The sequence below is a fragment of the Heloderma suspectum genome, chromosome 1 (assembly GCF_057233095.1).
Source record: "Heloderma suspectum isolate Gila_16-S chromosome 1, 16-S_ref, whole genome shotgun sequence".
In the NCBI taxonomy this organism is placed as follows: Eukaryota; Metazoa; Chordata; class Lepidosauria; order Squamata; family Helodermatidae; genus Heloderma; species Heloderma suspectum.
The window spans coordinates 438,575,990-438,603,686 of NC_139458.1; the positions used below are offsets into that span (position 1 = coordinate 438,575,990).

The 27,697-nt window shown below is 49.7% G+C and overlaps 1 protein-coding gene across 1 annotated transcript in view; it reads right to left on the minus strand.

Annotated features, from left to right (window-relative positions):
- OTOF (otoferlin) overlaps window positions 1-27,431 on the minus strand; it is a 167,086-nt gene extending 139,655 nt beyond the window's left edge. Inside the window, exons 1-2 of the mRNA XM_084833256.1 lie at window positions 27,353-27,431; window positions 5,111-5,169 (exon numbers count right to left, since the gene is read on the minus strand). Coding sequence (XP_084689382.1) covers window positions 5,111-5,169; window positions 27,353-27,431 — 138 coding nt within the window. The remainder of the gene's footprint in view (window positions 1-5,110; window positions 5,170-27,352) is intronic.
- Between the last annotated feature and the right edge of the window lie 266 nt (window positions 27,432-27,697).

Genomic DNA, 27,697 nt, shown 5'->3' on the forward strand with positions numbered 1-27,697 from the left:
GCGCAGCCGCCGTATCAGATGGAGTTGATACAGCGCTGTCCGGCTCACAGCTGACACCTGAGCCTCCATGGACAGCTGGGAGTCCAAAATGACCCCCAGGCTGCGGACCTGGTCTTTCAAGGGTAGCCGTACCCCATTCAACACCAGGTCAACATCCCCCAGCCTTCTCTTGTCTCCCGCCAAAAGTACCTTGGTCTTGTCAGGGTTCAGCTTCAGCTTATTCCTCCCCATCCAGCCACTCACCGTCTCCAGACATTTGGACAGGGATTCTACGGCCAACCTTGGTGAAGATTTGAATGAGAGGTAGAGCTGCGTGTCATCCACATATTGATGACACTGCACCCCAAACCTCCTGATGATAGCCCCCAGTGGCTTCACATAGATGTTAAATAGCATCGGGGAGAGGATGGAACCCTGTGGCACCCCACAAGTAAGTGGCCACGGGTCCGAAACCTCCTCTCCCAGTGCTACCCTCTGGTACCTGCCGGAGAGGAAGGACCGGAACCACTGCAATACAGTGTCTCCAATGCCCAACCCCTCCAGGCGGTCCAGGAGGATACCGTGGTCAACGGTATCAAAAGCCGCTGAGAGGTCGAGGAGAACAAGGAAGGAGCATTCACCCCTATCCAGAGCCCTCCTCATATCATCCACCAAGGCGACCAAGGCCGTTTCTGTCCCATGCCCAGGCCTGAAGCCCGACTGAAATGGGTCTAGATAATCAGTTTCTTCCAAGTGTGCCTTCAACTGCACCGCCACCACCCGCTCAATCACCTTGCCCCAAAATGGCAGATTTGAGACTGGGCGAAAGTTGTTCAGAACTTGAGGATCCAAGGAGGGTTTCTTTAAGAGCGGTCTTATCACTGCCTCCTTGAGGGCTGATGGCATCACTCCCTCCTCAAGGGAGGCGTTCACCACCGCCTTGATCCCCTCACCCAGTCTCTCTCTGCAGCCCATAATGAGCCAAGATGGGCAAGGATCAAGTAAGCAGGTGGTCGGCTGTACCGATGAAAGCACCTTGTCCACTTCATCAGGAGGAAGAAGCTGGAACCGATTCCACAAAACCGGTTTGCCACAGGCCGCCTCTTGCTCACTAACTGTATCCACAGTGTGCAGAGTAACACACCTAATCTGATCAATTTTATCTGCAAAGTGCCTTGCCAAAGCCTCACAGGAGGCCTTAGAATGCTCCAGTGGTTCCAGAGCCACAGGACCGACCAGGCTCCGGACCACTTGGAACAGCCTCCTGGGACAGCACTCTGCAGACGCGATGGAGGCAGCATAATAATGGAGAACAGATGCTGAGGAGAGGCCTAGTGTCAGATAGCCAACCTACATTGTCCTAGTTTTATACGGAGCATTCTTGGACAATAGTGTGGCCAGGTGTCCTCCTTGACCGAGGCCAGTCCGAGAGTGAAGTCAAGTGGGCCTTAGGAAGCATTACTAACAACAAAGCTAGCGGAGATGACAGTATTCCAGCTGAGCTATTTAAAATCCTAAAAGATGATGCTGTTAAAGTGCTGCACTCAATATGCCAACAAATTTGGAACACTCAACAGTGGCCGCAAGACTGGAAAAGGTCAGTTTACATTCCAATTCCAAAGAAGGGCAACGCCAAAGAGTGTTCAAACTACCGCACAATTGAGCTCATTTCACATGCCCGCAAGGTGATGCTCAAAATCCTACAAGCTAGGCTTCAGCAGTATGCGAACCGAGAACTACCGGAAGTACAAGCGGGGTTTAGAAGAGGCAGAGGAGCTAGAGATCAAATGGCCAACATTCGCTGCATCATGGAGAAAGCAAGAGAATTCCAGAAAAACATCTATTTCTGCTTCATTGACTACGCTAAAGCCTTTGATTGTGTGGATCACAACAAACTGTGGCAAATTCTTAAAGTGATGGGAGTACCAGACCACCTTACCTGTCTCCTGAGAAACCTGTACGAGGGTCAAGAAGCAACAGTAAGAACCAGAGATGGAACAACCGAGTGGTTCAAAATTGGGAAAGGAGTACGACAAGGCTGCATATTGTCACCCTGCTTATTTAACTTATATGCAGAGTACATCATGAGAAACGCCGGGTTGGATGAATCACAGGTCGGAATTAAGATTGCCGGGAGAATTATCAACAACCTCCGATATGCAGACGATACCACCCTAATGGCAGAAAGCGAAGAGGATCTAAAGAGCCTCTTGTTGAGGGTGAAAGAGGAGAGTGCAAAAGCTGGTTTGAAACTCAACATTAACAAAACGAAGACCATGGCATCTGGCCCCATCACTTCCTCATATATAGAAGGGGAAGAAATGGAAGCAGTGACGGATATTATTTTCTTGGGCTCCAAGATCACCGCAGACGATGATTGTAGCCATGAAATTAAAAGACGCTTGCTCCTTGGGAGGAAAGCTATGACAAACCTAGACAGCATAGTAAGAAGCAGAGACATCACCTTGCCGACAAAGGTCCGTCTAATCAAAGCTATGGTTTTCCTAGTAGTAATGTATGGCTGTGAGAGCTGGACTATAAGGAAGGCTGAGCGCCGAAGAACTGATGCTTTCGAACTGTGGTGCTGGAGAAGACTCTTACGAGTCCCCTGGACTGCAAGGAGGTCAAATCAGTCCATCCTAAAGGAAATCAACCCTGAGTGCTCATTGAAGGACAGATACTGAAGCTGAAGCTCCAATATTTTGGCCACCTAATGAGAACAGAAAACTCTCTGGAAAAGACCCTGACGCTGGGAAAGACTGAAGGCAAAAGGAGAAGGGGACAGCAGAGGATGAGATGGCTAGATAGCATCACCGATGCAATGAATATGAACTTGAGCACGCTCCGGGAGAGAGCGCAGGACAGGAAGGCCTGGCGTGCTATGATCCATGGGGTCACGAAGAGTTGGACACGACTGAACAACTGAACAACAACAACCTATTTGAAGGGCTGTCTAGTAGTAAGAGCCCAATTTAAAGATGCAAAACCCTCAGAAGGGAGAGCAGAGCCTGGAAGTTGTCCATCACAGTGAGCAGCACCTAGACAGGCACTGAGCGGCCCGCTGCCCAACTGGCCACAGCCCTCCCCAGGATGGGGAGATGGATTCCTATTTAAATTATAGTAATGATGTATACATGTGTATCTCTACATATAAATTAGCATATGAAAATGTTATGCAAATCTCTGTTCTCTTTTGTCCACTTTTTTTAAAGTGATGCTTTCTCCTTTTTTGGTGACGCATAAGTGGTCACCCTGTTTGACAAACATTACTGTTTTAAAATTATTTTACCAGTTCTTTTTATTTCCCACCCTTCAAAATGAATCTGTGTTTACTCACCCAGGGCTTTCAGGATTGGGTGGACTTAAAGGCTATCTAAACAACAAACCCAACTCGCTGTACCATGCTGATTTCCTATGCCAGCTTTCTCCAACCTGGTGACCTCCAGATGTGTTGGGTTACAGTGCCTATTATCCCCAGTGGCTTGGGATGATGGGAGTTGTAGTCCAACACATCTGGAAGGCGCCAGGGGGGGCTCTTCTAAGTGCAGAAGGCCATGTAGAGAGAAGTTCTGCTCAAACACGCAGCAGTTAACAGTAAACCAAGAGAGGAGGGGGGGAGGGATAATGTGGCTACAATACCCCAGGAGGCCACACAATGTTTGGGTGAGCAAACTCAGAAACAAGCTTGGCCATCCCAGGGTACACGAACCAGTCCTGACGGTTAAGAAGACACATCTCCCTAGGGCCTGTGTCAAGGCCTCGCCAGAAAGCCGGCCGCATAAAGGAAGCAGGGATGACTCCCACTGGGGAAGCGAAGCATGATAATATTCCAGGCAGCCCCTTGCATCTGCAGCAATTGTAGAGCCCAGCAGGCATGTAACATCAAGAGAAGAAGCCAGCTCTCCTCCTCCAACGTTTACTCCTCTAAGTACCGCAGGGCATCTCTTAAGGCCACAGGCGAGTGGAAAGCAAAAGGAGCTTGCTGCGAAGAAACTTGCTGCAGCGGCCACCTGAGCACTTGGTGCTCAGCACCTGACGACTTGGCAAGCAGGGGTGGTAGAGAGGCTGTTATGTAAGGTTTGCAGCACAGGCGGGTTATGTAACAGCTGAGGAGGAGAGACAGCTTTGCAGCTGAAGAAGTAGGGAGAGAGACTTTGAGAGCTGCCACTGAGGAATTCACTACAGCTTCCAGGGGCGGGGGGTACGATCGCAGTAGGATTCAGCCCAGGAACCTATTCTGAATGCCAAGGCACAAGCCTAGAGTACATGAAGGAATCACGTAAAAAAGAAACTTCCTTGGAGCAAGCATGGAATGTGGGTTTCCCTTGTCACCAACATGTCACCGCAGCTCAGGGTGGGTTGATTTAAATCAAGGCAAGTTAAATCATGAGTTAAATCAGCAAGAAAAAAAAAGATCAATTTAAAGGAAATGTTCCTCCTGTGCAAGCACCGAGTCATTACTGACCCCTAGAGGAACGCCGCTTGCGCTGGCGTTTTCATGGCAGACTGTAGCAGGGTGGTTTGCCATGGCCTTCCCCAGTCGTGACTACCTTTCCCCCCAGCAAGCTGGGTACTCATTTTGCCGACCTCGGAAGGATGGAGGGCTGAGTTGACCTGGGCCGGCTACCTGGGACCCGGCTTCTGCTGGGATCGAACTCTAGTCGTGGGGAGAGCTTTGGCTGCAATACTGCCGCGTACCACTCTGCGCCACACGAGCCTCGCTGATTTAAATCAAGTTTCCCACTAAACGTTCCCATATACTTCTGGAACAATGGTGCAAACCTGACCACTAAGCCAGGTTAATTTACAACTAAATAGAGCGCAACTTACACTGTTTCGTTCTTACAAGCAGTCTTTGCGTAAGTCAGGGTGGAGGAACAGGGCCAAATGACCTGGGCGAGGGTCTCCCCTGCACCTGTCAGCTGCAGGACACTCTGCGTTGGGGGAATCCTGGCAAATCCTTACTCCTTTGCTCGAGATGACAAACTCCACTGCCTACATGCTGGCAAAGAGGGGGCGAGGGGAACCCGTGCTGAGCGCTGTCCCGTTCTGCGGTCCCTTGAGGCTCACGGGGGAAGCTGGCAGCATCTGATGGCAGCCAGAACAAAGCAAGAAGACAGAAGGACCTTACCTCGTCAAACGCAGCTTCGTTCTCACAGTTCTCGAGGACCCGGGTGTAGAAGGAGAGGCCTGCGGAAGCCAAACAGAAAAGAAAAAAAGACGGCGGTTAGCTTTTGCACAACACGGCGGACCGCCAAAGGGCCTGTGGACGGGGCATGAAGACGGCGTCTTAGAGAAACAGCGGAGGCTGCCTCGCACATGCACAGCTTGGCGTTGAGTGCGCCTTTGTTTGGCCAATGGTCTTGGGTGGAAGAAAATGTCGCACGGAAGGCCACACGCACCTTCTGAGCCAGGGAAAGAGCAGGGTGGCTCACCTGCAGCTAGCATTAAGAGGCGCCAGTGGAGGCTGATGGCGCCGATGTCAGTGGGGCGGTGACTCGGCTCCGGGTTTCAGTCAGAACCCATCAGAACTCAAAAGGAGCTCTCCAAGGTGCAAAGCTCTTGAAACCCAGAGCAGATCCCCTGCCCCACTGACATCAGAGCCATCAGCCTCCACTGCGAGGTACGCTGCCCCTGAATCTGGAGGTTCCAAACAGTCATCACAGCTAGAAGCCTCAGAGAGATGTATCCTTCATCTTTGTCCCATCTTCCTTTCAAGCTATTAAGTCAGGGGGCCATAGCCACAATCCTGTGGCAGCAATTGCCATGAATCAGTTTTTACATTGTGTGAAGAAGCCATTTTCTTTTGCCACTCCCGAATCTCCTGCCAATCAGAATTGCCGGATGATTCCAGGTTCTGGTATTGGGGGGGGGGGAGGATACTCTATATACAGGCCATTCCCAGCCTGGTGCCCTCCAAATGTGTTGGACTGCAATTCTCATCATTCCCAGGTCAGCATGCCAGATGAAGCATTCTGGAGAACTCAAAAACTTGCACATTTTTGGTGGAATTGTTGGTCCTAATAAAAGTGCTGCGCAGCTGTGGATCTTGGATTTCTTTTTTCTCAGCATGGCTATCCTGGGGGCGGGGGGGGGGGTTGTACTACTAGTAAAGACGCCAGTCCCTCCCCCTCCAAGCTGCAGCCATAGAAGATAATACTTATTGAAGATTTCATCCATCTATATGGGGAGATTGTGAAGAATGACCTCACCTCCCGCAAGACGTAGAGGAACCCTGTCTACATCTCATCCTCAGACTATTTGACACATTTGCTACAAATGCATCAAAGCTTCAGAGGTTGCGAGTGGGAACGAGGGGGATCCTGCAAGACTGATGGCCGGTTGATGGATTAAAACTGTCCCTGTGAATCCTGGAATATCCCATATATATGTATACGTATGTATACATTTGCATTCACTTTCTTATTTTTACCATCATCAAGCCTTCTCTTTGATCTCTACTTTTGCAGCATGGCAGAGATAGAAAAACGTGATTACAATGCTAACATTTCAACCACCAAATCCAAATTAACCCACTTCGGACAGCCAGCAGGCTTTGACAGTTACTGAGTGCGTTCGGCCTCCAGCAATAGAAGGCTGCTTGTTTTCTCATTTTAATATTGTTTTGCAACGCCTCCAATTTGCATTTGGTACAGCAGAAGCTGATGCCACACCATGCTTAGGAGAACTCTGTGCAGTTATTCCTGCCAGAAGTTTGCATTAGTATGTCAGAAAGTCCCCAGTGGAATACTTTGCTGTGGTTAATTACTTTTCTCCCCATTTAAATCTCCCACATCGCTAGAGTGTCACCATGAGGTGGGAAGTCCTGCGGATTGCACAAATTCGGGCAGAGAATCCCTCTCTTACGCCACTGGGATAATTACAGCACAAAAGAACACTGTGATCACACCAAGTCAGGGGTGTGGAAACTCAGGCCTGCGGGCCAAATCCGGCTTGCCTGAGGTCCTAATTTGGCCATCGGGGGTTCCCTTTCCCGCAGGTGCTTATCACTCCATGGTTTCCTGGGTTTTACGCAGTTGTTCCACCCATTCTAAAAGGCTGAAATTTCTCTCCTAAGCCTTAGTTGCTGGAAGTAAGAACGTTAAGCTTAAATATGCTGGTATCCCCACCCCCCGCCACCTTTTTTTGCCTTTGGCCCCGCCCACCATTGGAATGCGGCCCCCAAGATCTCCAAAATGGAATTTGGTCCATTTGGTCCAAAGAGGTCCAACACCCTTGCACTAAGTACATCCACCTCCACTGTTGTGAGCCTCTTTCTGGAGGAGTCAGAGGGCTGGTTCAAATGAGGATTTTGGTGAGCTCAGCCTCCCAAGCTGATTTTCCAGCTGCTTCCTACGGATCTAGCTGGTTTTGAGTACATTGCCAGTGCTGGGACCATCTCCGCTAATGGCAGGCGATACAGTTTGGCAGGTGACAATATGCTAAAGGGATGGCTATATGCTGTAACAGCCATTCCCAAGCTGCTGCCCTCCAGATATTTTGGACTTCAGCTGCCATCAGCCCTAGCCAGCATGGCCAATGGTCAGGAACTCTGGGAGTCATAGTTCAAAACATCCGGAGGGCACCAGGTTGGAGTAGGCTGGCTGCCATAGGCACAGTTACACATCATTTCTATAACGTCAATTAGGTATGGGCAACTTTAGGAGGTCCAGAGGGCATTTTCACCTCACAGGGCATTGTGGGATCTGCAGGGCACTGGGGTGGTGGGGCAGGGGAATCTGCAGACTGCCCAACACATCAAATTTGAGAAGAAGCTAAATGTGATCTTTTCAGTGCTCTGCAGTGCCAAAATTGCCAAACGTTTGCTTTTTTGCCTCCTATAGAGAGGTTCAGAAGATGGCAAAGAGGCCTTCTTGGTGGCGGCCCCCCAATTGTGGAATGCACTCCCCAGTGAAGCCTGCCTGGCTTTGTCATCCTATTAGTGCAAGTTAAGACTGCCCTCTGTTCCCAGGCATTGAATGGCATATGATGGGCTCTTTAATGCATCAGTGGAATTGTTTCTAGGTGTCACTGACGTTTTCATTGTTTTACCGGGGTGGGGGTGGGGAGGGGAGGGGATATTAGTGGATAATTGTTTTTAGTTGTTTTAAATTTTGTATTTTTAATCTTGTCATAAGCCACCTTGAGTCTTTCCTTGAGAACAGCCTCTAAAAAAATCATGTGTGTGTTTCTGTGTGTGTGTGTGCATGTATGTATGCGTGCGTGCGTGTATGTGTGTGTGTGTGTATATATATATATATATATATATATATATTTCAGTCCAAGTTTCATCCACTGATTTCTCCATGTCACAGCCTCTGCTGAAGGCACAGGAGCAACGCCGGCTGACAGGGCTCCTCCTCAGCCCACAGGGGCCGTGGCCCAGCGGTACAGCACCGGCTTTGCCTGCAGAAGGTCTCGGGTTCAGTCTCGGACGTCTCTGCTTAAATGGACCTCAGGCAGTAGCAGGTGCCTGGAGAGGCTCTGCCACTCTGAGCAGACAGAACTGGGCCATACGGAGCAACTGCCGGACTCTTAGGGTGGCCAGGTGGCCAACTGTCAGAGGACAGTCCTCTGTTTGAAGGGTTGCCTGGTCCAACACCCATTTTAAAGAGAATGAACCATAGGAAGGGAGACCAGAGCAGAGGTGTCCCCCCTGCCCCCCACCGCCGGGTGCAGCCCCCGCTGCTCCTGCCAAATTAAGTAAATGTTACGCAAATCTCTGTCCTCTGTAGTTCTCTCTTTTTAGTGATGCACCTTCTCTTGGGGGGGGGGGGGATGTGTAAATGGCCACCCTTGTGTGCGAATGCGCCAGCAATGGGATGGAAGGCAAGTCTGAGCCCTCTCCTGGGTTGCGAGCGTGGCCTCCTCCCATCCCAGGCCGTGCAACGGAAGGCCTCAGATGGGAGCCCATGAACCATCCTCACTGCCCTCCCCCTCGTCGCCTCACTGAGGGGGGCCAACCCCCAGCAGCCAAGCTCAGAAGAGCCTGGAAGTCAGCTGACTGGGTCATGGGCATCCCTGTAAGCCAGACGCCACATGACTGCATCACATGGGATACACAGGGGTGGGGGTAGAGAGGAGTAGCAGTTGGGGGGGGGGGCTTTCCTTATGCAAATAACATTCTATAACCTTGAAAGTGAATTACTTATTACTACATTCATGTATCGCTGTATATCCATCCTTTGCATGCAGAATGTCCCAGGTTCAGTACCCAGCCTCTCCAGTTTAAATGCTGTCTGGTAACTGGCCCATGAATGGCCTGGGAAAGACTCTGCTAGCAAGCATAAACAAAACTGGGCTGCATAGACCAGTGGTTCAACTTAGCAGAAGGGAGCTTCGTTCGTATTCATTGCCAGGGAGTATGGGAGGTGCATCTTAGGTTGCACAGTACAGCCACCTGGGATGGTCTGATCCAGTAAACTGAAGGATATTAGAATGGGGGTGGGGAGGAATATGCTGTATGACCTCTGTGCAATGAGCTGGAAAAACGCGTGGTTGTTTGGGCTTTGTAAGGTTGTTTTAAATGCTTTACTACATTTTTTTATTATGTTTTTTATGCTCTGAAATTTTTCAAAACGGCCTTGGCTGGGTTCAGAAAAGCAGCATATACAGTCAATCAAATCAAGTCAAAACTGTACATGCGGAAGGGTGAGGGGTTCCCGTGCAAAGTCTAGCACAGTTGACTTGCATGAGGGCAGGGACAACATGCTGAAAGATGCACACAGGACAAAGTTGAGAGGAACGGCAAGTGCCTTTGAGGATAGCCTGCTGAATTCCAAACAGCCCCAGCAGATGCAGGAGTGGAATGAGCGATGGTAAATTTAGAAGGGCTGAGGCCTTGCAGCCGCTGTTGCTACTGAACTGAGCAGCCCGGGAGCCCCTCAGGCGGAGCAGCCCTGTTGCCGTTGGAGGTTAACAAATACGTCTTCAGTCTGCAGAGGTTCTCTCCAGATGGTGCTCAGTCATATTGCACCCCACAGGTAAAAGAATGCAAAAGCTACTCAATGTTGATGCGATGGGTTGCCACAGGGAGTGGACATCAGTTGCTGTAAGGACACCAGGGACTGGGATTTGCCACCCTTGGAGTACCTGGACTGGGTGGAGTCATTGTCTGTGATACAACATATCCCAGATGCCACAAAAGCAACTTTCCCCAACCTGGTGCACTACAGATGTGTTGGACCACAGCTCCAAAGCTATGCATAGCTTTGCAGCCAAAGCTATGACCAGCACCACTGAGCAGGGCTGGACCACATCTACTGGCAGCAAATTCCAAAAGTTAACTATGCACTGTTAACTTCATGGGTTAACATTTTTTTTAAAAAAATCATCTTCAGTATTCTCAGTTATTCCTCCTCCTCCTCCTGCATAAATTAGCCTGCCACAGGACTTTGTTTGTTTGAACCAGGGAGCCTGGTTCAACCCAGTGTTGCATGCATCCCAAGCAGGGGCTTTCAGCAGAAATATTTTAAAAGGTATTTGGATTGATTGATTGAGTCATTCATTCATTTGCTAAACTGACATCCTGATTCTCCATCTGGCAGATTGGAGGGCAGTGACCCAGGACCCTTTGCAGATGATGCTGAGATGTGACCCTTGGATCATGCGCAGCTGCATCCTCTTGCAGAAGGATCTTGGACCATGCCTCTCCCAGGTCATGCGCTGTAGCGCCTCTTGGGCCAGCAGCCAAGCGTCTCCCCTGCTGTCCTTGCAGCAGTGTCAGAAAGAGATGCCATATTTCATGTGGCACCTTGAACCAGTGAGTAGGGAAGTGCCCTGGGGAAGCCGGGGAGCCGTTCCCTGCTTCCCAGCCTGCTTGCAGTGCACAGACAGGGGTAGCAACCAACTCAGCAAATGAGCCTAGAGCAACTGTGAAAGGAGTAAGAGGGGCTATAAATAGATGACTCTCCCCGGGAGTGAAGGCTGGCTGCACGGCCAGCCTGGCTGAGCCGCCCCCAGTCTGAGCAAGAGGAATAAAGGAGCGAGGGACAGGAGTGCAGCAGGAGGGCCTCAGCAGACCGGGCCGGTTTCAGGGATGACGGGGCTCTCAGCAAAGTGCTTATGGATGGGGCCCCTCCTATGTTGGTGGGCTTTCCTAGCAGCAGCACCTCCCTGTTCAGGGCTCAGCAGCGGCCACCACTGAAATACCCCACAGTGCTCTGGGGCAATGTTATTTCAGGGGCATTGTGGGAAAAATTTGAATGGTGGCTGTTGCCCTCACTGATCTGATCACAAGAATAAAGGGGGGGGGGGAGAGACCAGGACAGGCTTTGGTCACAGGGCAGTTATGGATCCTGCTTTACAGAGCCATCCTCTGTTGGAAGCCCAAGTCCAGCCCCAGCTTAAACAGAAAGACCCATAAAGCAGGAGAGCCGGGCAGGGCCCTGAAGTTGCCCATCAAAAGTTAGCGCAGCAAACTGAGCAGGCACACAGGCGTTCCCTGCTCACAGGGTCTTCCCCACTATAGTGGTGAGGTGTGCTGCATATCTGTTTAAAATCATGGCAACTGTTTCCAGATTTGCATCTAGACATATACATTAGCATATGCACATTTGTGCCACCCTTTACCTTCTGTTTTGGTGAGGCATTTCCTCTTTTTTGAAAAGATGTAAGTTGCCAGGGAGTGGAGTGGGCCTGACAACAAGGGAATCTATCAATAGTTTTGACTGCTGGGTGGTATAGAAATGTAAGAAATGGAATGAAACCAGGCAATAGGCTGGGTCCTTTTGGCCAGGCCTGCATGATCAGCATACAGGACAGGACAGCTTAACCTTCCCAACCTGGTACCCTCTGGGTGTGTTCGACTGTAACTCCCAGCATCCCCAGTCAGTCATGCTGGCTGGGTGATCCTGGGAGTTGTAGTCCAAGACATCCAGAGGGCACCAGGTTGGGGAGGGGGGACTGTCCATATAGGTGCTTCAGTAAGTGAGGAGGGAGCAGAAGGTGCAGGGGCTTCTCTTTTACACAAGAATCGGCTGTAGCATCATAGCTCAGAAACTGAGCATGATCCACTTACAGGACCAGACAGTTCAGCCTTCCCAACCTGGTGCATTACACAGCTGAAATTGCACAACTTCTACTTGGTGGCCTTAGGCATGCTGCTCCCACTCATCTCCTCTTCCCTTCCCGACACAGCTGCAATGTAGAGAAGACGACGATGATGATGATAGAATCATAGAATAGTAGGGTTGGAAGGGGCCTACGAGGCCATCGAGTCCAACCCCCTGCTCAGTGCAGGAACCCAAGTCAGAGCATCCCTGACAGGTGGCTGTCCAGCCTCGTCTTGAACACCTCCAGGGTGGGAGAGCCCACCACCTCCCTGGGGAATGGGTTCCATTGTCATATTGCTCTAACAGTCAGGAAGTTTTTCCTGATGTTCAGCCGGAATCTGGCTTCCTGTAACTTGAGCCCATTATTCTGTGTCCTGCATTCTGGGACGATCGAGAAGAGATCCTGGCCTTCCTCCCTGTGACAGCCTTTCAAGGACGTGAAGAGCACTATCCTATCTCCCCTCAGTCTTCTCTTCTCAAGGTAAAACATGCCCAGTTCTTTCAGTCTCTCCGCATAGGGCTTTGTTTCCAGTCCCCTGATCATCTTCGTTGCCCTCCTCTGAACCCTCTCCAGCTTGTCTGCATCCTTCTTAAAGTGTGGTGCCCAGAACCGGACACTGTACGCAAGATGAGGCCTAACCAGTGCTGAGTAGAGGGGGACCAGTACTTCATGGGATTTGGGAGCTATACTTCAATTAATGCAGCCCAAAATAGCATTAGCCTTTTTTGCAGCCACATCACGCTGTTGGCTCATATTCAGCTTGTGATCTACAACAATTCCAAGATCCTTCTCGCTTGTAGTCTTGTTGAGCCAAGCATCCCCCATCTTGTAACTGTTCATTTGGTTTCTTTTTCCTAGGTGCAGAACATGGCATTTATCCCTATTACATTTCATTCAGTTGTTTTCTGCCCGGTGCTCAGGCCTATCAAGATCACTTTGAATTTTGTTTCTGTCTTCCAAAGTATTAACTATCCCGCCCAATTTTGTATCATCCACAAATTTGATAAGCATTCCCTGCACCTCCTCCTCCAAGTCATTAATAAAAATGTGAAGAGCACTGGGCCCAGGACTGACCCCTGTGGTACCCCACTCGTTACCTCTCCCCAGTTTGAGAAGATCCCATTGATAAGCACTCTTTAAGTCCGATTCTGTAGCCAACTGTGGACCCACCGGATTGTTGTTTCATCTAGCCCACTTTGAGCTAGTTTGCTCAACAGGAGATCATGGGGCACTTTGTGGAAAGCTTTGCTGAAGTCGAGATATATTATGTCCATAGCATTCCCACAGTCCACAAGGGAGGTTACCTGATCAAAAAATGAGATCAAATTGGTCTGGCAGGATTTGTTCTTGACAAATCCATGCTGACTTCAAGTAATCAGTGCATTGTTTTCAAGGTGCTTACAAACTGATTGCTTTATCATCTGCCCCAGAATTTTCCCAGGGATTGATGTCAGACTCACTGGTCTGTAGTTCCCAGGTTCCTCCTTTTTGCCCTTTTTGAAGATAGGGACAACATTAGCCGTCCTCCAGTCATCTGGCACTTCACCTGTCCTCCATGATTCCGCAAAGAGAATAGACAGTGGTTTTGAGAGTTCTTCTGCCAGTTCCTTTATTACTCTAGGTAGGATGCAGACTTCTGGCCCTGGAGATTTGAACTCATTCAAAGTCATTAGGTGTTCCTTGACCGTATGCCTATCGATCTCGAGCTGCAATCCTGCCCCTTCAGCCTGGCCTTCGCCTTTGCCAGGCGGGTCATAGACCCTCTTTCGGGAGAAGACTGAGCCACAGTAGGAATTGAGCACTTCTGCCTTTTCTATGTCACCTGTTATCATTTTGCTCTCCTTATTTAGTAGTTGAACCACCCTTTCTTTCCTCTGTCTTTTACTATGCACGTATCTGAAGAAAGCCTTTTTGTTGCTTTTAGCATCCCTCGCTAACCTCAGCTCATTCTCAGCTTTAGCCTTCCTGACTCTATCCCTGCAATTCTGTGCTATCTGCCTGTACTCTTCCTTGGTAGCTTGGCCTTCCTTCCACTTCCTATAAGTGTGCTTTTTCGTTTTCAGGTCATCTCTGAGCTTTTTGTGAAGCCACATTGGCTTCTTCCGTTGGCTTCCACTTTTCTTCTTGTTGGAATTGTTTGTAATTGTGCCCTTAGGATTTCCTTTTTTAAACACTCCCACCCATGATGATGATACTGACCAACCATACGGGGTTGACATAAGGATCACAGCAGTATAATTAGGCAAAAGCCTTTGGCTCTGGGCAGGGAGTTCCACGGGATTAATGCTTTTATTGGAAAAAGCCTCTGTCCTTCCTCGTAAGAAATGCACCAGCATTTCCAGTGTAAGAAGCTCAGGCAGCCGGACTGGGAAAGAGGAGTCCCGCCCCCTTGCCAGGCAGGGAGTCAACGAGTGTGAGGCAGCGCATCTCCTGTCCCCCCTTCACGCCACTATTGTTGCCTGGGCCAGTGTGATGGGCAGGTGAACAAGTAGGTTGCTAAGGCGAAGAGGAAGACCCGGTCCGAGGGCTCTTGTCAAGAGGCCCTCTGCTGGAGGGTGGCCCCCCAGCACGTGCCTGACCATGCCGGCCCTAGACACCACCCTGAGCCACTCCCTTAATGCTGCTTGCGCAGGGCAGACTTGTGTGAGCACACACAGAACTGAATGAAAGATGTTGCCTCCAGGCAAAACGTCTGCAAGTGGAACGGTCTGACAGGCAAAGGGCAGCTGGATGCATTCTCAAATGTGAGCCAGTGCTGACATTTTCTGCAGCTAAAATGTGAGCAGTTGCCAGTTCTGCAGCCTAACTGCAGTTGGGGATGAGAGGACAAGGGGGTCAATCCCAAGCCTTTAATTATGGGGGTTAACCAGGGAAAGAATCATTTTAATGCTGATGTTTAATTTTAATAGGTACTTTATTTGATGGGGTGTTTTGGTTTCATTTTGTAACTGAATGCTGATTTCAATACTGTTACCGTCTCCAAGCCTTGGGGAGGGGTGGGGGGCTAGAATTCCAACCAAATAAGCACACAAAATCATGAGCTGCAGCCTTGCTATACATTCACAATCACAGGAGAACTCCACTTTGTAAAAAGGGTTGTGTGTCTGTGTGAGAGCCCTGCTTTGTGAGACATGCCTTGCCGTTTCCTGAGAAATGTTTTTGCTGAACCAGTGGGCCTGCCTCCCCCAACTGGGTGGATCCCAGGGTGGACTCACAACTCCTATTATCCCCAATAACCATGCTGGCTAGGGATGATGGGAGCTGTACTCCAACATTCTGGAGGGCAGCAGCTTGTGGACAGCTGCAACAGGAATTTGGAAAACTGATTCCACCATGCAGGCCCTGCCATGGCGTAATGCGACTCTTCCCTTCTCCCTCTCTGACAAGGACAGGAGCCATTGCCTTTTTCACTGGGGAGCTTTGAAGACTGAAGTCAGATTCCAAGTTGTATGTACTAAATATTACTATAACATTCAAACAAAACTCATCCACTTGCAAGCAGCTCTCAGCCCCATTGAAGATTCCCTCCTTCTGCAACCCCTTACTTCAGAGCAGACACTGGAATGATGAACAATGGCACAAGCAGATATGGGGCGGTGATGCAGGGAACTAGATATACTGATCCTACCTATACATTCACAAAACTGCTTGAGTATCCTGATCAGCGATTAACAGATTTTAAATTGGCTACAGGATCGGACTCCAAGAGTGCTGATCAATGGGACCTTCTCAAACTGGGGAGAGGTAACGAGAGGGGTACCGCCGGGCTCAGTCCTGGGCCCAGTGCTCTTCAACGTTTTTATGAATGACTTGGAGAGGAGGTGCAGGGAATGCTGATCAGATTTGCAGATGACACAAAATTGGGTGGGATAGCTAATACCCTGGAAGGCAGAAACAAAATTCAGAGTGATCTTGATAGGCTGGAGCGCTGGGCAGAGAACAACAGAATGAAATGTAATAGGGATAAATGCCACGTTCTGCACCTAGGAAAAAGAAACCAAATGCACAGTTACAAGATGGGCGAGACTTGGCTCAACAAGACTACAAGCGAGAAGGATCTTGTTGTAGATCACAAGCACAATATGAACCAACGTGATGTGGCTACAAAAAAGGCCAATGCTCTTTTGGGCTGCATTAATAGAAGCATAGCTTGCAAATCCCGGGAAGTACTAGTTACCCTCTACTCAGCTCTGGTTAGGCCTCGTCTTGAGTACTGTGTCCAGTTCTGGGCACCACACTTTAAGAAGGACGCAGACAAGCTGGAGAGGGTTCAGAGGAGGGCAACGAAGATGATCAGGGGACCAGAAACAAGGACCTATGAGAAGAGACTGAAAGAACTGGGCCTGTTTAGCCTTGAGAATAGAAGACTGAGGGGAGATCTGATAGCGCTGTTCAAGTCCTTGAAAGGTTATCGCAGAGAGGAAGGCCAGGATCTCTCCTCGATCATCCCAGAGTGCAGGACACAGAAGAATGGGCTCAAGTTACAGGAGGCCAAATTCCAGCTGAACATCAGGAGAAACTTCCTGACTGTCAGAGCAATACAACAATGGAACCCATTCCCTAGGGAGGTGGTGGGCTCTCCTCTCCCACACTGGAGGCATTCAATATGAAGCTGGACAGCCATCTGTCAGAGATGCTCTGACTTGGATTCCTGCGGTGAGCAGGGGGTTGGACTCGATGGTCTTGTAGGTCCCTTCCAACCCTACTATTCTATGATTCTATGAAATCATTTGATTGTTTCTCAAGGTCCCACCCATGAGTTGAGCATCATCAGATTTAACAGTTTCTTAACACCATTTTCACTACATCTACAATATCCTTTCGTAGGTGTGGTGGCCAGAACTGTGCACAGTATTCTAAGTGTGGTCACACCACAGATTTGTATAAGGGCAGGATGATCTTGGCAATTTTATTTTAGATTCCTTTCCAAATTATGCCTAACACGGAGTTTGTGTTTTTCACAGCAGCCACACACTGGGTCAATGTTTTAATCGAGCTGTCCACCACAGTCCCAAGATCTCTTTCTTGGCCAGTCACTGCTAGCTCCAATCCCATAAGTTTATATGCAAACTTGGGATGTTTTGCCTGAATGTGCATCAGTTTACACTTGCTGACATTGAATCACATTTGCCATTTTGATGTCCATCTGGAGAGATCCTGTTGGAGCTCTTCACAATCCCCCCCCCTTTTAACCACCCTAAATAATTTGGTGCCATCAGCAAGCTTGGCCACCTCACTGCTCACTTCTATTCCAGATCTTTGATTTTAACTGATGAATCAATCCATGAATATTAGGTGATGACTACTAGGCCTTCCAAGAGCCTCGTGTGGCGCAGAGTGGTAGGTGGCAGTATTGCAACCGAAGCTCTCCCCACGACCTGAGTTTGATCCCAGCGGAAGCTGGGTCCCAGGTAGCCAGCTCAGGGCAACTCAGCCCTCCATCCTTCCGAGGTCAGCAAAATGAGTACCCAGCTTGCTGGGGGAAAGGTAGTCACGACTGGGGAAGGCCATGGCAAACCACCCCGCTATAGTCTGCCATGAAAACGCCAGCAAAAGCAGCATCCCTCTAGGGGTCAGTAGTGACCCGGTGCTTGCACAGGAGGCAGGAACCTTTCCTTTTCCTACTAGGCCTTCCACAACCATTTCAGGCTGCTGGGTCACCAGCCATTCCCTTGGGTTCAGAGTTCCGGGGTGAAACACAGTTCCATCCACTTCACTATTTCTGCATGAACCCACCCAGGAACTCTGTTCCTCTTCCATGTTCCCTTGTGCAAAGGAGCCTGAGAGAATTGGGGGGGGGGGCTCAGTTATGGTACCCAGGTTGTGTAGGGTGATGCACTTGACCCCATCACTAGCTGCCTTTCAATAATTTTATTCCAATGAGCATTTTCCTGATTTGGCCTTTTCGGCAATGTTTTAATGCTGGGTTTTTTTCTGTTATGATATTGTTGGTTTGCATTGTATGATGTTGTACTTCATGATTTACCCAAGCATTTTCAGTCCTGCTAGGGATGTGGCAGACAAGGTTTTTCTCTTGATATCACCCTGCCTCATTCACATAATTTTGTGGAGAGATCCAGACATCATCTTTCACCTGTAATCATCCTGTGTTTTCCCACTGCTTCCTCCATCTTTTTTTCCCTTAATACAGAAAATCCATTCAGAAGAAAAGATGGAATAGCTGCACAATGCCTTCCAACTGGCAGCATTAGAAGCTCTCCATCTGGAACTACCCTAAGGGCACATTGCATGCTTAAATCGAAAAAAGCCCTACAAGTCCTAGCAGTTGCCAGCTAGCCATGGATTGCGCCCTAAGAGTATTACTGTTTGCAGTTTCATCTGCATTTGTAGTCTGTTGTCTTATTGTGGTATATTTTATTATTGTGGGAAAACACAGGAGGGTTACAAGTAGAAGACAGTGATGCCTGACTCCCTGTAAACTTCCAAGAATGGGGCAGGACAATATTGGCATCATAAATGCTCATCCTGGAGTGCAGCTCTTCTTCCCTGGTGCAGCTCATGCCTTTTCTTAGAGCTGAACTAGACACATTGTGCAGCTGTGTTCAGCTTTTCCCCACGTTTCCCCCCGCAACTGTGGGGAGGCTGCACTCTGCAGCGGAAGACTGGTGTAGTGTCTGTCTCGCTCTCTGTGCATTCTTGACCATTTCCTCTGCCGTTCCCCCACAGCCCTAAAAAGTACCCTATTTTTCCTCTGTTGGAAAAATAGCAGCTTGAAGACGATGATCTTGAGTGGGAAAATTGCTAGAGGGGAAATTACTTAAGAAGCCCCACCTCCCACCACCACCCATCTTCAGTTATTTTGTTTGTTTGTTTGATTTATACTCCACCTTTCTACCCCAAAATGGTTCTCAAGGTGGTTTACAAAACAATTTAAAATATAGTAAAACAATGAAACACATTAAAATACAATTTTTAAAAACCCTCTGCAGCTACCTGCAAAGTTGCCTCTGTGGCTGCATTTTGTAGCAGGAAAAAACAGAGCGAAACTTGGGGGTGCTTCCAGATGAGCTCTGTATGGTGCCATCCCCCTGCTTCATTCAAGGATTTTTGCAGGGGGTCCAGAGGACAATGTCTTCCACTCATCATAACCCTCCTGTGTGTTTCCACCACTTCTTCCTTCTTTTTCCTTACCACGGAAAACCCATTAAGAAGGAAAAGATGGAATAATAGCACAATGACTTCTGATAGTTAGTGTTCAGATCCCTCTGGGCTTCTTCGTATGGAGCGTTTATCCTGCTATTGAGATGTCTCACTCACGGAGGTTAGCAGGCCCTTTAGATGACTTCGTGAACCTCCAGGGCAATTCCTGCACTAAATTACCTTTATTCCATTTTTGAATAGATCAGAGATAAGGAGCTATCAAATTAACCCCGCTTGAGTTCTGCTTGAGTTCCCTCTGTGAAAAGGAAAAGCTGCAAGAAGAGGAGCGAAACCAATGAAACCTGTGGAAGACTCAGATAAAGGGGAGGAGGAGGAGGAGGAGGAGGGAAAGGGAGGGGGGGAAGGAAGCACATGTAAAGGGAGTCTGTTGTGATCCTGCATTTAAAACAGAAGCAGAAAGCCCTGTTTTAAACGTGGGATTTTAGGCTGGTGTAGAGATGTTCTCTGTCTGGAAACATGCTTCATCTTTAGGCTATATGAAAAAAAATTCCCTGTTCCCCCCACCCCTCCTAACTTCCTAGGGAAAATGAACTGCTAAGGAAAAGAGATAAGGGGTGGGGGGGTTAAAAAGGGATGAATGGAGAAAAAATGACCAGTGGCTCCTCCTTGCCTCTGTGTCTGTGTGTGTGTGTGCGTGCATTCGTTAGTGCGAAATATGTTTCTGTCCCTTCCAGTGTTTTCTGCCTGTTGATGGGGGACCCTTCAGAATTCTCAACTGGCAAAGGTCTCACCTGATGAGTGTAATATTTAGCAAGACTCTCAGACAGACCATGTGGAAGCTCCACTAAAATGACCATTTAAGGATCAAACTAGACCCCTTCACATAGAGCTTTTAGCTTGCTATTGAGACTGCTCACTCACAGAAGTTTGCGGCTCCTTTATATGATGCCGTGAACCTCCAGGGCACATCCAGAGGCATTTCCTGGTTATTTCATCTCAAATAGATCCAAAACTAATGAACTGGCTTTTCAACTCGGAATGTTATGCGATTAAAACAGCCATTAGATGGCGCTGTTTGGTCGAGTTCTAGAACCTTGGAAATTAAATGCTTCCCCTCTCAGGGATCACATGGTTGCCGTCTGGGAGCCACTGTAAATGTGGAGAGCCTCCAGAATGAGAGGACTGCGGGGGTTTTCTTTAGTGTAAAGGCAGCCTAGATATGGTTTTGGCAGACACACATGTACACTCTTGTCCACCAGATAGACTCTCCTTACCTTTTTGTGTTGGCCCCCTTATGTACAGTTTTTAGAAGGCTATGGTGCTGGCGGTGCGTGCGCATGCGTGGGGGTGGTGGGATTTGGCTAAAACTGGGTGCAGTCAAAAAGTGGGATATGCAAATTTCATTAAGGGGTAAGGCATGTAAATGCCATAAATTCCACACCTTTCCTCCCATAACTCAAGGACTGGTCCACTTGGTTTCTCAGTGGCCCTGTTTTGGCCCAATTTCTGTGATGGCTATATGGAACCTACATGTTCGATTGCAGTATGTTCTGTTTACGATAGAAAGAACAAGGGAAGTTAATCATTTCCAAAAATCTAACTTTTCCTTCTGGGTGAGTTGGCGCAGGCCTTTGTTTGTTCTGCTGTGGATATGTACCCACTTTCAGTGTGAAGCTCAGCTGGTAACTGTGCCAAGGCATAAGAATACTTCTGAACCTGTGCAGAGTGCCATCCCTCGCTTTTAATAGCTGAGAAGGGGAGGAAGATCCCACAAGCTAAAGGACATTATTTCATGCTGCTGTGTCTCCCATTGCCTTTCTAGTATTCCTACCCACCCCAGAAAGTGGCAGTGTTTCCTGGATGATGCTATGATCAGCCACAAAAACCCTTTAGTTTTCTTGCAAGGATGGCGAGTGTTACAGAAACATCTCTCATGGCTAGATGATGTGCAAGAAGTTAGAACCTTCTGAGAAAAGCAGCCACTAGTGCACCACACTACAAAGCGGAAAGCAACAGAACCTGACCGCAGCAACACGGATGGAGGAAGGTGACGGTTCATTTGCTCTGAAATCAGCCTTTCAGGGGGCACAGTCTGCCTGCGCCAGCCCCATTGACAGGAGCAGGAGATGCCCAGCTCCCGTTCCTCTCAATGAGACTCGTGCAGCAGAATGTCCCAGTGGTTTGTGGCCAGAACTGATAATGGCCATTTTAAAAAAAACACCACAATAACATTTTTTATATATATCAGAGAAAATATCCCCACACATTTCCCCATACCTGTCCTCAGTTTCAAAGGCCTGCTTAATTTTTTTTTAAAGCCATACATCCTTCCTGTAATAGAGGGAGAGCAGTCCAGCTGCACCAGTTGGGATTAGAATTTGTGTATGCTTCTGTTCACAGGAGCTGAGAGGGAGACAAAGGAGGCTGGTAGTTCATAAGAACACTGGAGCAATAGGCACGTGGGATCGGAAGTGAGGTCTGTGTAGGCAGGCACAGACGGGGGGCATAAAATGAGAAGGGAAATGGTTACTAGCCCTGATGGCTATATGCTACCTCCGGTATCAGAGGCAGTATGCTGGGGAACGTGGGCAGGAGGGTGCTACTGGGCTCATCTCCTGTTCGTGGGCTTCCCATGGGCAGCTGGTTGGCCACTGTGTGAACAGAATGGTCTGATCCAGCAGGGCTCTTCTTACGTTCTTTCGGGGCCTGGGAGTTATGATGTCTGTTTGAACAACAGAAAGAGGATTAAACTGTAACAGGGGAAGGCTAACACATATGACTGTTTCCAAGAGAACTTTTATTTTATTTATTGTGGTATTTATATACCGCTAAATATAATAAAATTCCTAAGCGCTTCACATATAAATATTAAAATCACATTTAAAATACAATATTAAAAACAAAACATTAAAAACAATTCCAATTACAATAATCGCAAAAGATGCACCAGACTATAAAAACTGCCCTGCTGGAGGTTTCCACAACAACGGGAGGAGAAGGGAGGAGTGGCTCACCCGCATTTTTGTGGGGGTTGCTTTCGGCCCGGGCAGGGCTCCATGAGGGTGGGCATCGCCCCATTCTAAGTGGCTTCACGTAACTTATTTCCAGGGGGGGTTGGGGGGGTTGGAGTGAATGTCATCTGAGTGGCAGGGGCTGCTCAGCCAATAAGAGAGGTTCCCCCCCCCCCGCTTCCAGGCTCCATAAGGAACGTGTGAAGTACTTACTTCCCCTTGTGCGCATTTGTAAGACAAGCCTCCCAATGAGCCCCAAGCCTCATTGAACACAATGGGTGTTACTTCTGAGTAGACACATATATCCTTGTGCTGGGAAAGTGGGAGGGGGGAGAACACAGGGATGGGAGTCCATCCCCCTTTCTAACCAAACTGATACTGCACAGGATCTGTATAACGAAGCTGTGAATTAGTTACTTCCCAAGGCAATACAGCAAACAACGGAGAATCGAGAATCGGAGCCTCAAGAGCACCCTTTACAGCACTTAGGGAACTGGGCTTTAAACTGTGCCATGTCAGTTGAGGGGGATCTCTGTAAGTGCTGATGTGGGCATTTAGAGGTCAAGCCTCATTCAGCACAATGGAAGTTACTTCTGAGGAGACACTAATGGGTTTGTTGTGGGAAAGACATCAGTAAACACAAAGATGGAAACCAGCCCCCAATTTAACCTGCAGGATCTCTATTCAGGGGAGAAGCCTCATTGACCCCAATGGGAGTTCCTTCTAAGTAGACACTAATTGGTTTTTGCACGGACGGGAAGCACACAGGAAACACCCCTTGACTGGGGTCACGGTGAAAGGCACACCCCTGGGCAGGGCGAGCACACCCGAGGTCAGTGCAGGGGTTGGGGCACATGGCAACTATACTGGGGAGAACCCGACTTGAGGAAAAGAATCGGACTATAAGCAGTCTCAGGAAATCCGTTTTTTCCCTGATAAGCTCCGGGGTGGCTGCGGGATGGCCAAGATGTCATAAATCAGGCTCCCTGCACTGAGCAGGGCGTTGGACTCGATGGTCTTGTAGGCCCCTTCCAGCCCTGTGATTCTATGATTCTATCCCTAATGACCTCCACACGCAGCCAGTTTGGAGTAAATCGCTCATGTAAACAGGCTCCAAGTCTCCACTCTCCTTCTTGTGGCAACCAGCCAGATGACTCCAGGGAGACCATACACAGGGCAGGAAGGCAACATTCCTCTCCTGTTGTTTTCTCCTCCCCAGCAACCGAGATAGACTGCTGCTGAATCTGAAGGTTCCATAGAACCATCAAGACCAGTAGCCATGATAGATCTATCCCTCTCCACTGAAAGCTGTTGCACTGGGACTCGCTCCTGAGCAGACATGCATAGAATTGAGCTGTGCTTTGTACGCTTTGTTGGAAAATGCCCCAATGGGTAAGAATTACATGTGTGTGCACGCACATGCGTGTGTTTGCACATGCATGGGCATGTGTGGCTCCCAGTCCCAGAATACCCCAGGTGTGGCCCTCGGGCCTGAAAAGATACTGCAGCCCTCTTTTAAACTCTGACGGCAAGCGAGTTCCAGAGGCTCATTGTGTATTGTGTGAAAAGGGACTTTCTGTATGTGAAGCTGGGCATTTTATTGCATTATTATCATTTACACAGAGCCCTAGTTGGCCCCCGGAATCCGTACAGTTTGTTTTTGCAAGGGCTGCTACATTTTCAAACCGAGGGAAGGCTATCTGGCCAGCAACGTTGGCCGAGGCCTCCCCCCCAGCACAAACTGCACCGGAGGCCTGAGCAGAGCTCTCCTCTTGTGCCCTTCAGGTGCTTCCTCTCTGCTCCTTATCCGTGCTTTGGCTTGCTGACCCGAAGTCCGGCTGAAGTCCAGAACGGGGGCGTGAGGCATCCACCTGTTCCCAACAGGGAAACTAGCCAGGTACCACCCTGCCACTTCTGGGACCCCAGCCCCTCCTGTTCCTCTTCATGCCCTGTTTCATTTGATGAGAAGGTAATGGAGGACGTAAGGGAAGAAGCCCGGCTGCGTCAGAGACCAAGGTGGGTCCGTCTAGTCCACCTCTAGCAGGGATGCGCCTAGGAAGCCCACCCAGCAGGGCAGATTCCCCAGCCTGGTGCCCTCCTGTGGCTGGCGGGGGGATTCTGGGAGTTGCAGTCCAACACACCTGGAGGGCGCCAGGCTGGGGAAGGCTGCAGAAAGGCATGGGGGCTGCCAGTTCCAGTGATCATTGCTCAGAGCACATCTAAAGTCCACGCTTGCTGAATCTCAGTGGAGGCTGGTGTCTCTAATGTCCACGGGGTGGTGAATCCGCTCCAGGTTTCAAATGCTTTCCACCTTGGATACCCCCATTAGAGTCCTGACTGAAACCCGGAGCAGATTTACCGCCCCACTGGCATCGGAGTCACCAGCCTCTAGTGCCGCATCCGTAGGCTCCACTGTAAAAGACAGCTCTCTCCCTCTTCATATTCCCTGTTAACCTTCACACATATGAAGCACTCCAGACTGCAATCCGATACGCACTTACCTGGGAGTAAGTCTCACTTCTGAGCAGACGTACATAGGATTGTGCTGTGACAGGCAGCCGGGGAAGGCACGGGCGCTGCCCGTGGCAGCATCTCTGGTGCAGCGTGATGCAGCCAAGGGAGTGCTCTTAACAGCGCCAGTTGGGCAATGGCTCTACAAACTCACCCCCAAAGCAGCTGGGGTTTCTGTTCTGAAGCAGACTGTCCATTCCATTCCACAGGGGATATGTTTAGAGCATGCTCATCTGAGCTGGGATTTTTGCTAGCCCTTCCACACAATTTCTCAGCCAGTTGACCTGTCCCTAGAATGGTGTTCAAATAGTACTGTTTTTGTGGGGCTGTTAATAATGCATAGAGCCTCGTGTGGTGCAGAGTGGTAGGCGGCAGTATTGCAACCGAAACTCTCCCCACGACCTGAGTTCGATCCCAGCGGAAGCCGAGTCCTGGGTAGCCAGCTCAGGTCGACTCAGCCCTCCATCCTTCCGAGGTCAGTAAAATGAGGACCCAGCCAGCTTGATCAACTGGATGCTGGGACTTTAGTCCCACACATCTGAAGGACACCAGGTGGGGAAAGTTTGCTCTACCCCTTAATCCCTGTGAGGCTTGGGAAAGTTACTTGTGCAGTCACCTAAAAGCCAAGGCGATCTTTTAATTGGGTGGGGCCTGGGCTTTATTTTGCTCTATTACATAATTTTAGGAAGATGCAAACCTCAGCCCCTTCTGTTGCTAAGTCTGGGAGGTTCTTCAGTGTGGGAATGGCATTGCTTGCGCTGGAGACAGCATGCAACCTGGCTTCGTATGCTGTTGCATCCACTGACAGCACGTGTGTGTGGGCTTGGCTCTGTGCGCTGGTGAGCTCCAGCAGCAGCTGGCATTCCAGAGCAGCATGAGCTGAGGCATGCTCAGTGCAGTTCTCACATCGGCCACAGACTCACCGGATGGCCTTACTCAAGCCAACCTTTCTTGGTCTCAGCACCCCGCCTGCCACAACATAGCAACATGAGGCTAATACTCCTAACCTGCCTTGCAGGGTTGTTGTAAGGGTGACGGAGATTATATGTGTGGAGTACTTTGGACTCTCAGTCAGCACTGCTACATAAAAGCTAGGGTGATTGTTGCATGCAGTGGACACAAGATGCGGAACAGTGGCAAAATGTGCCTTCCCAACCCATGTGCGCGCAGCCGGGTGTAAACGATAATCATGGGACAAAATGCACACGCAGGTTGCATTGCAGGAGGGACCAGTGGCAGATCCCCTGCTTGGCCTGCAGAAGGTCCCAGGTTTGATCCCCAGCTTCTCCAGGTACAGCTAGGAAAGAACCCAGCCTGAAAGCCTGGAGAGCTGCTGCTGCCAGTCAGTGTCAACGATACTCGGCTAGATGGACCCAGGGTGAGAGTCAGTATAAGGCAGCTTCCGGTGTTCCTATATTTATTGGAGGGGCCATGGCTCAGTGGTAGAGCACCGGCTTTGCATGCAGGAGGTCCTAGGTTTGATCTGTGGGACTTCCAGATCTGGCTGGAAAAGACCCCTCTCTAAACCCGCCAAGAGTGGCTGCAGATCAGTGTTGGCATTATTGAGCAAAAAAGACCTCAGTGGTCTGACTCTGTGTAAGGCAGCGTCTGGTGTTTCTCGCTTGCTGTTTCTGACACAAAGGGGATGCCCATGTAGGAATCTTGTCATGCCTCAAGCTACACAGGGATGGAGGGGAACTCCCACCCCACCCACCACCCACCACCAAAATGTGGCAGCAGCACATGAAGTGACCCTGAAGTACAGAGCTGTGCATGCATGTGTCCTACAACATGAGGCCGATTGGTGGGGGATTCAGGACAAGTAAAAGGAAGGACTTTTTCCCACAGCACCGAGTCAAACTATGGAATTCGCTACCACAGGATGTAGTGAGGGCCACCAAGCTGGATGGCTTTAAAAGGGGGCTGGACAAATCCCTGGAGGAGAAGGCTATCAATGGCTACTAGTCCTGATGGCCATGTGACACCTCCAGCATCAGAAGCAGTATGGCTATGTACACCAGTTGCTCTGGAACATGGGCAGGAGGGTGCTGTTGCCCTGCTTGTGGGTTTAGACGTAGACATAGAATCATAGGGCTGGAAGGGGCCTGGTTGGCCACTGTGTGAACGGAACACTGGACTAGATGGACCCTGGGTCTGATCCAGCAGGGCTTTGCTGGTGCTCTTATGTATGTATCTTGGCTTCTTAAAAATCTCCTGCAAAGGGTTCTATGTGTTCCTGGTGTGCAACCCTTCTAATAAATCAATAACAATTCTTTGAAGAAGTCATTAAGAAACTCTTCCCACCCCCACATCTCAATTCATTTGAGCCACTTTGGAACATTTTTCTGAAAGCTGAGAGCACGCGCGGTAGCAATCCTGCAGCCAAGTCTAGCTCGAGACACCAGAATCTGCCTTAAAAAACCCCAACTCAAGCCAACTTTCGCACAGGCAAAATGATGGTGTGACTCAGCCTGGAAAACCCACCGTTTCCCAGGTTGGTGCCGCGGAACATGTGGGAGCCTCCCCGACCCGGGCTCTGTGCTCTTGCTACTGCAGGGTTCTGGCCAAGAGGGCCTCCTCTGCAGAGAACTTTTCAGTGCCCGGGCGGACGCACAGGGACACGAACACGCAGCATCACAGAGAAGCCACCCTGCACAAAGCGCGGAGCTGCGTACCTCTGAACGCCACTTTGGCTATCCGGTCCCCTTTGCCTCTCAGGTCGGTGGCCGTCTTCAGGTGCACGGTCAAGGCCATGGTGCGCGGGTGCAGAGGAAGCCCTGCTGGTCCCGGGGCTCCCGCAGCCCGGTGGCGACAGGCGGCGGGCGCGGCGGCGGCGGGAGCAGCGGGGAAATCAGGCTGGACTGCCTTGCGAGCAGCGCCCTCGCCCGCGCCTCTTTGCCGGCGAGCCTCGGTGCGGCTCTCTAGCCGTCGGAACCTCCTCCCATCCTGGTCCAGGCGGAGCAGCCGGCGACCCAGAGAGCTGCCGTGCGACAGTTGAGCCGCCTGCCTGCCTGGCTCTC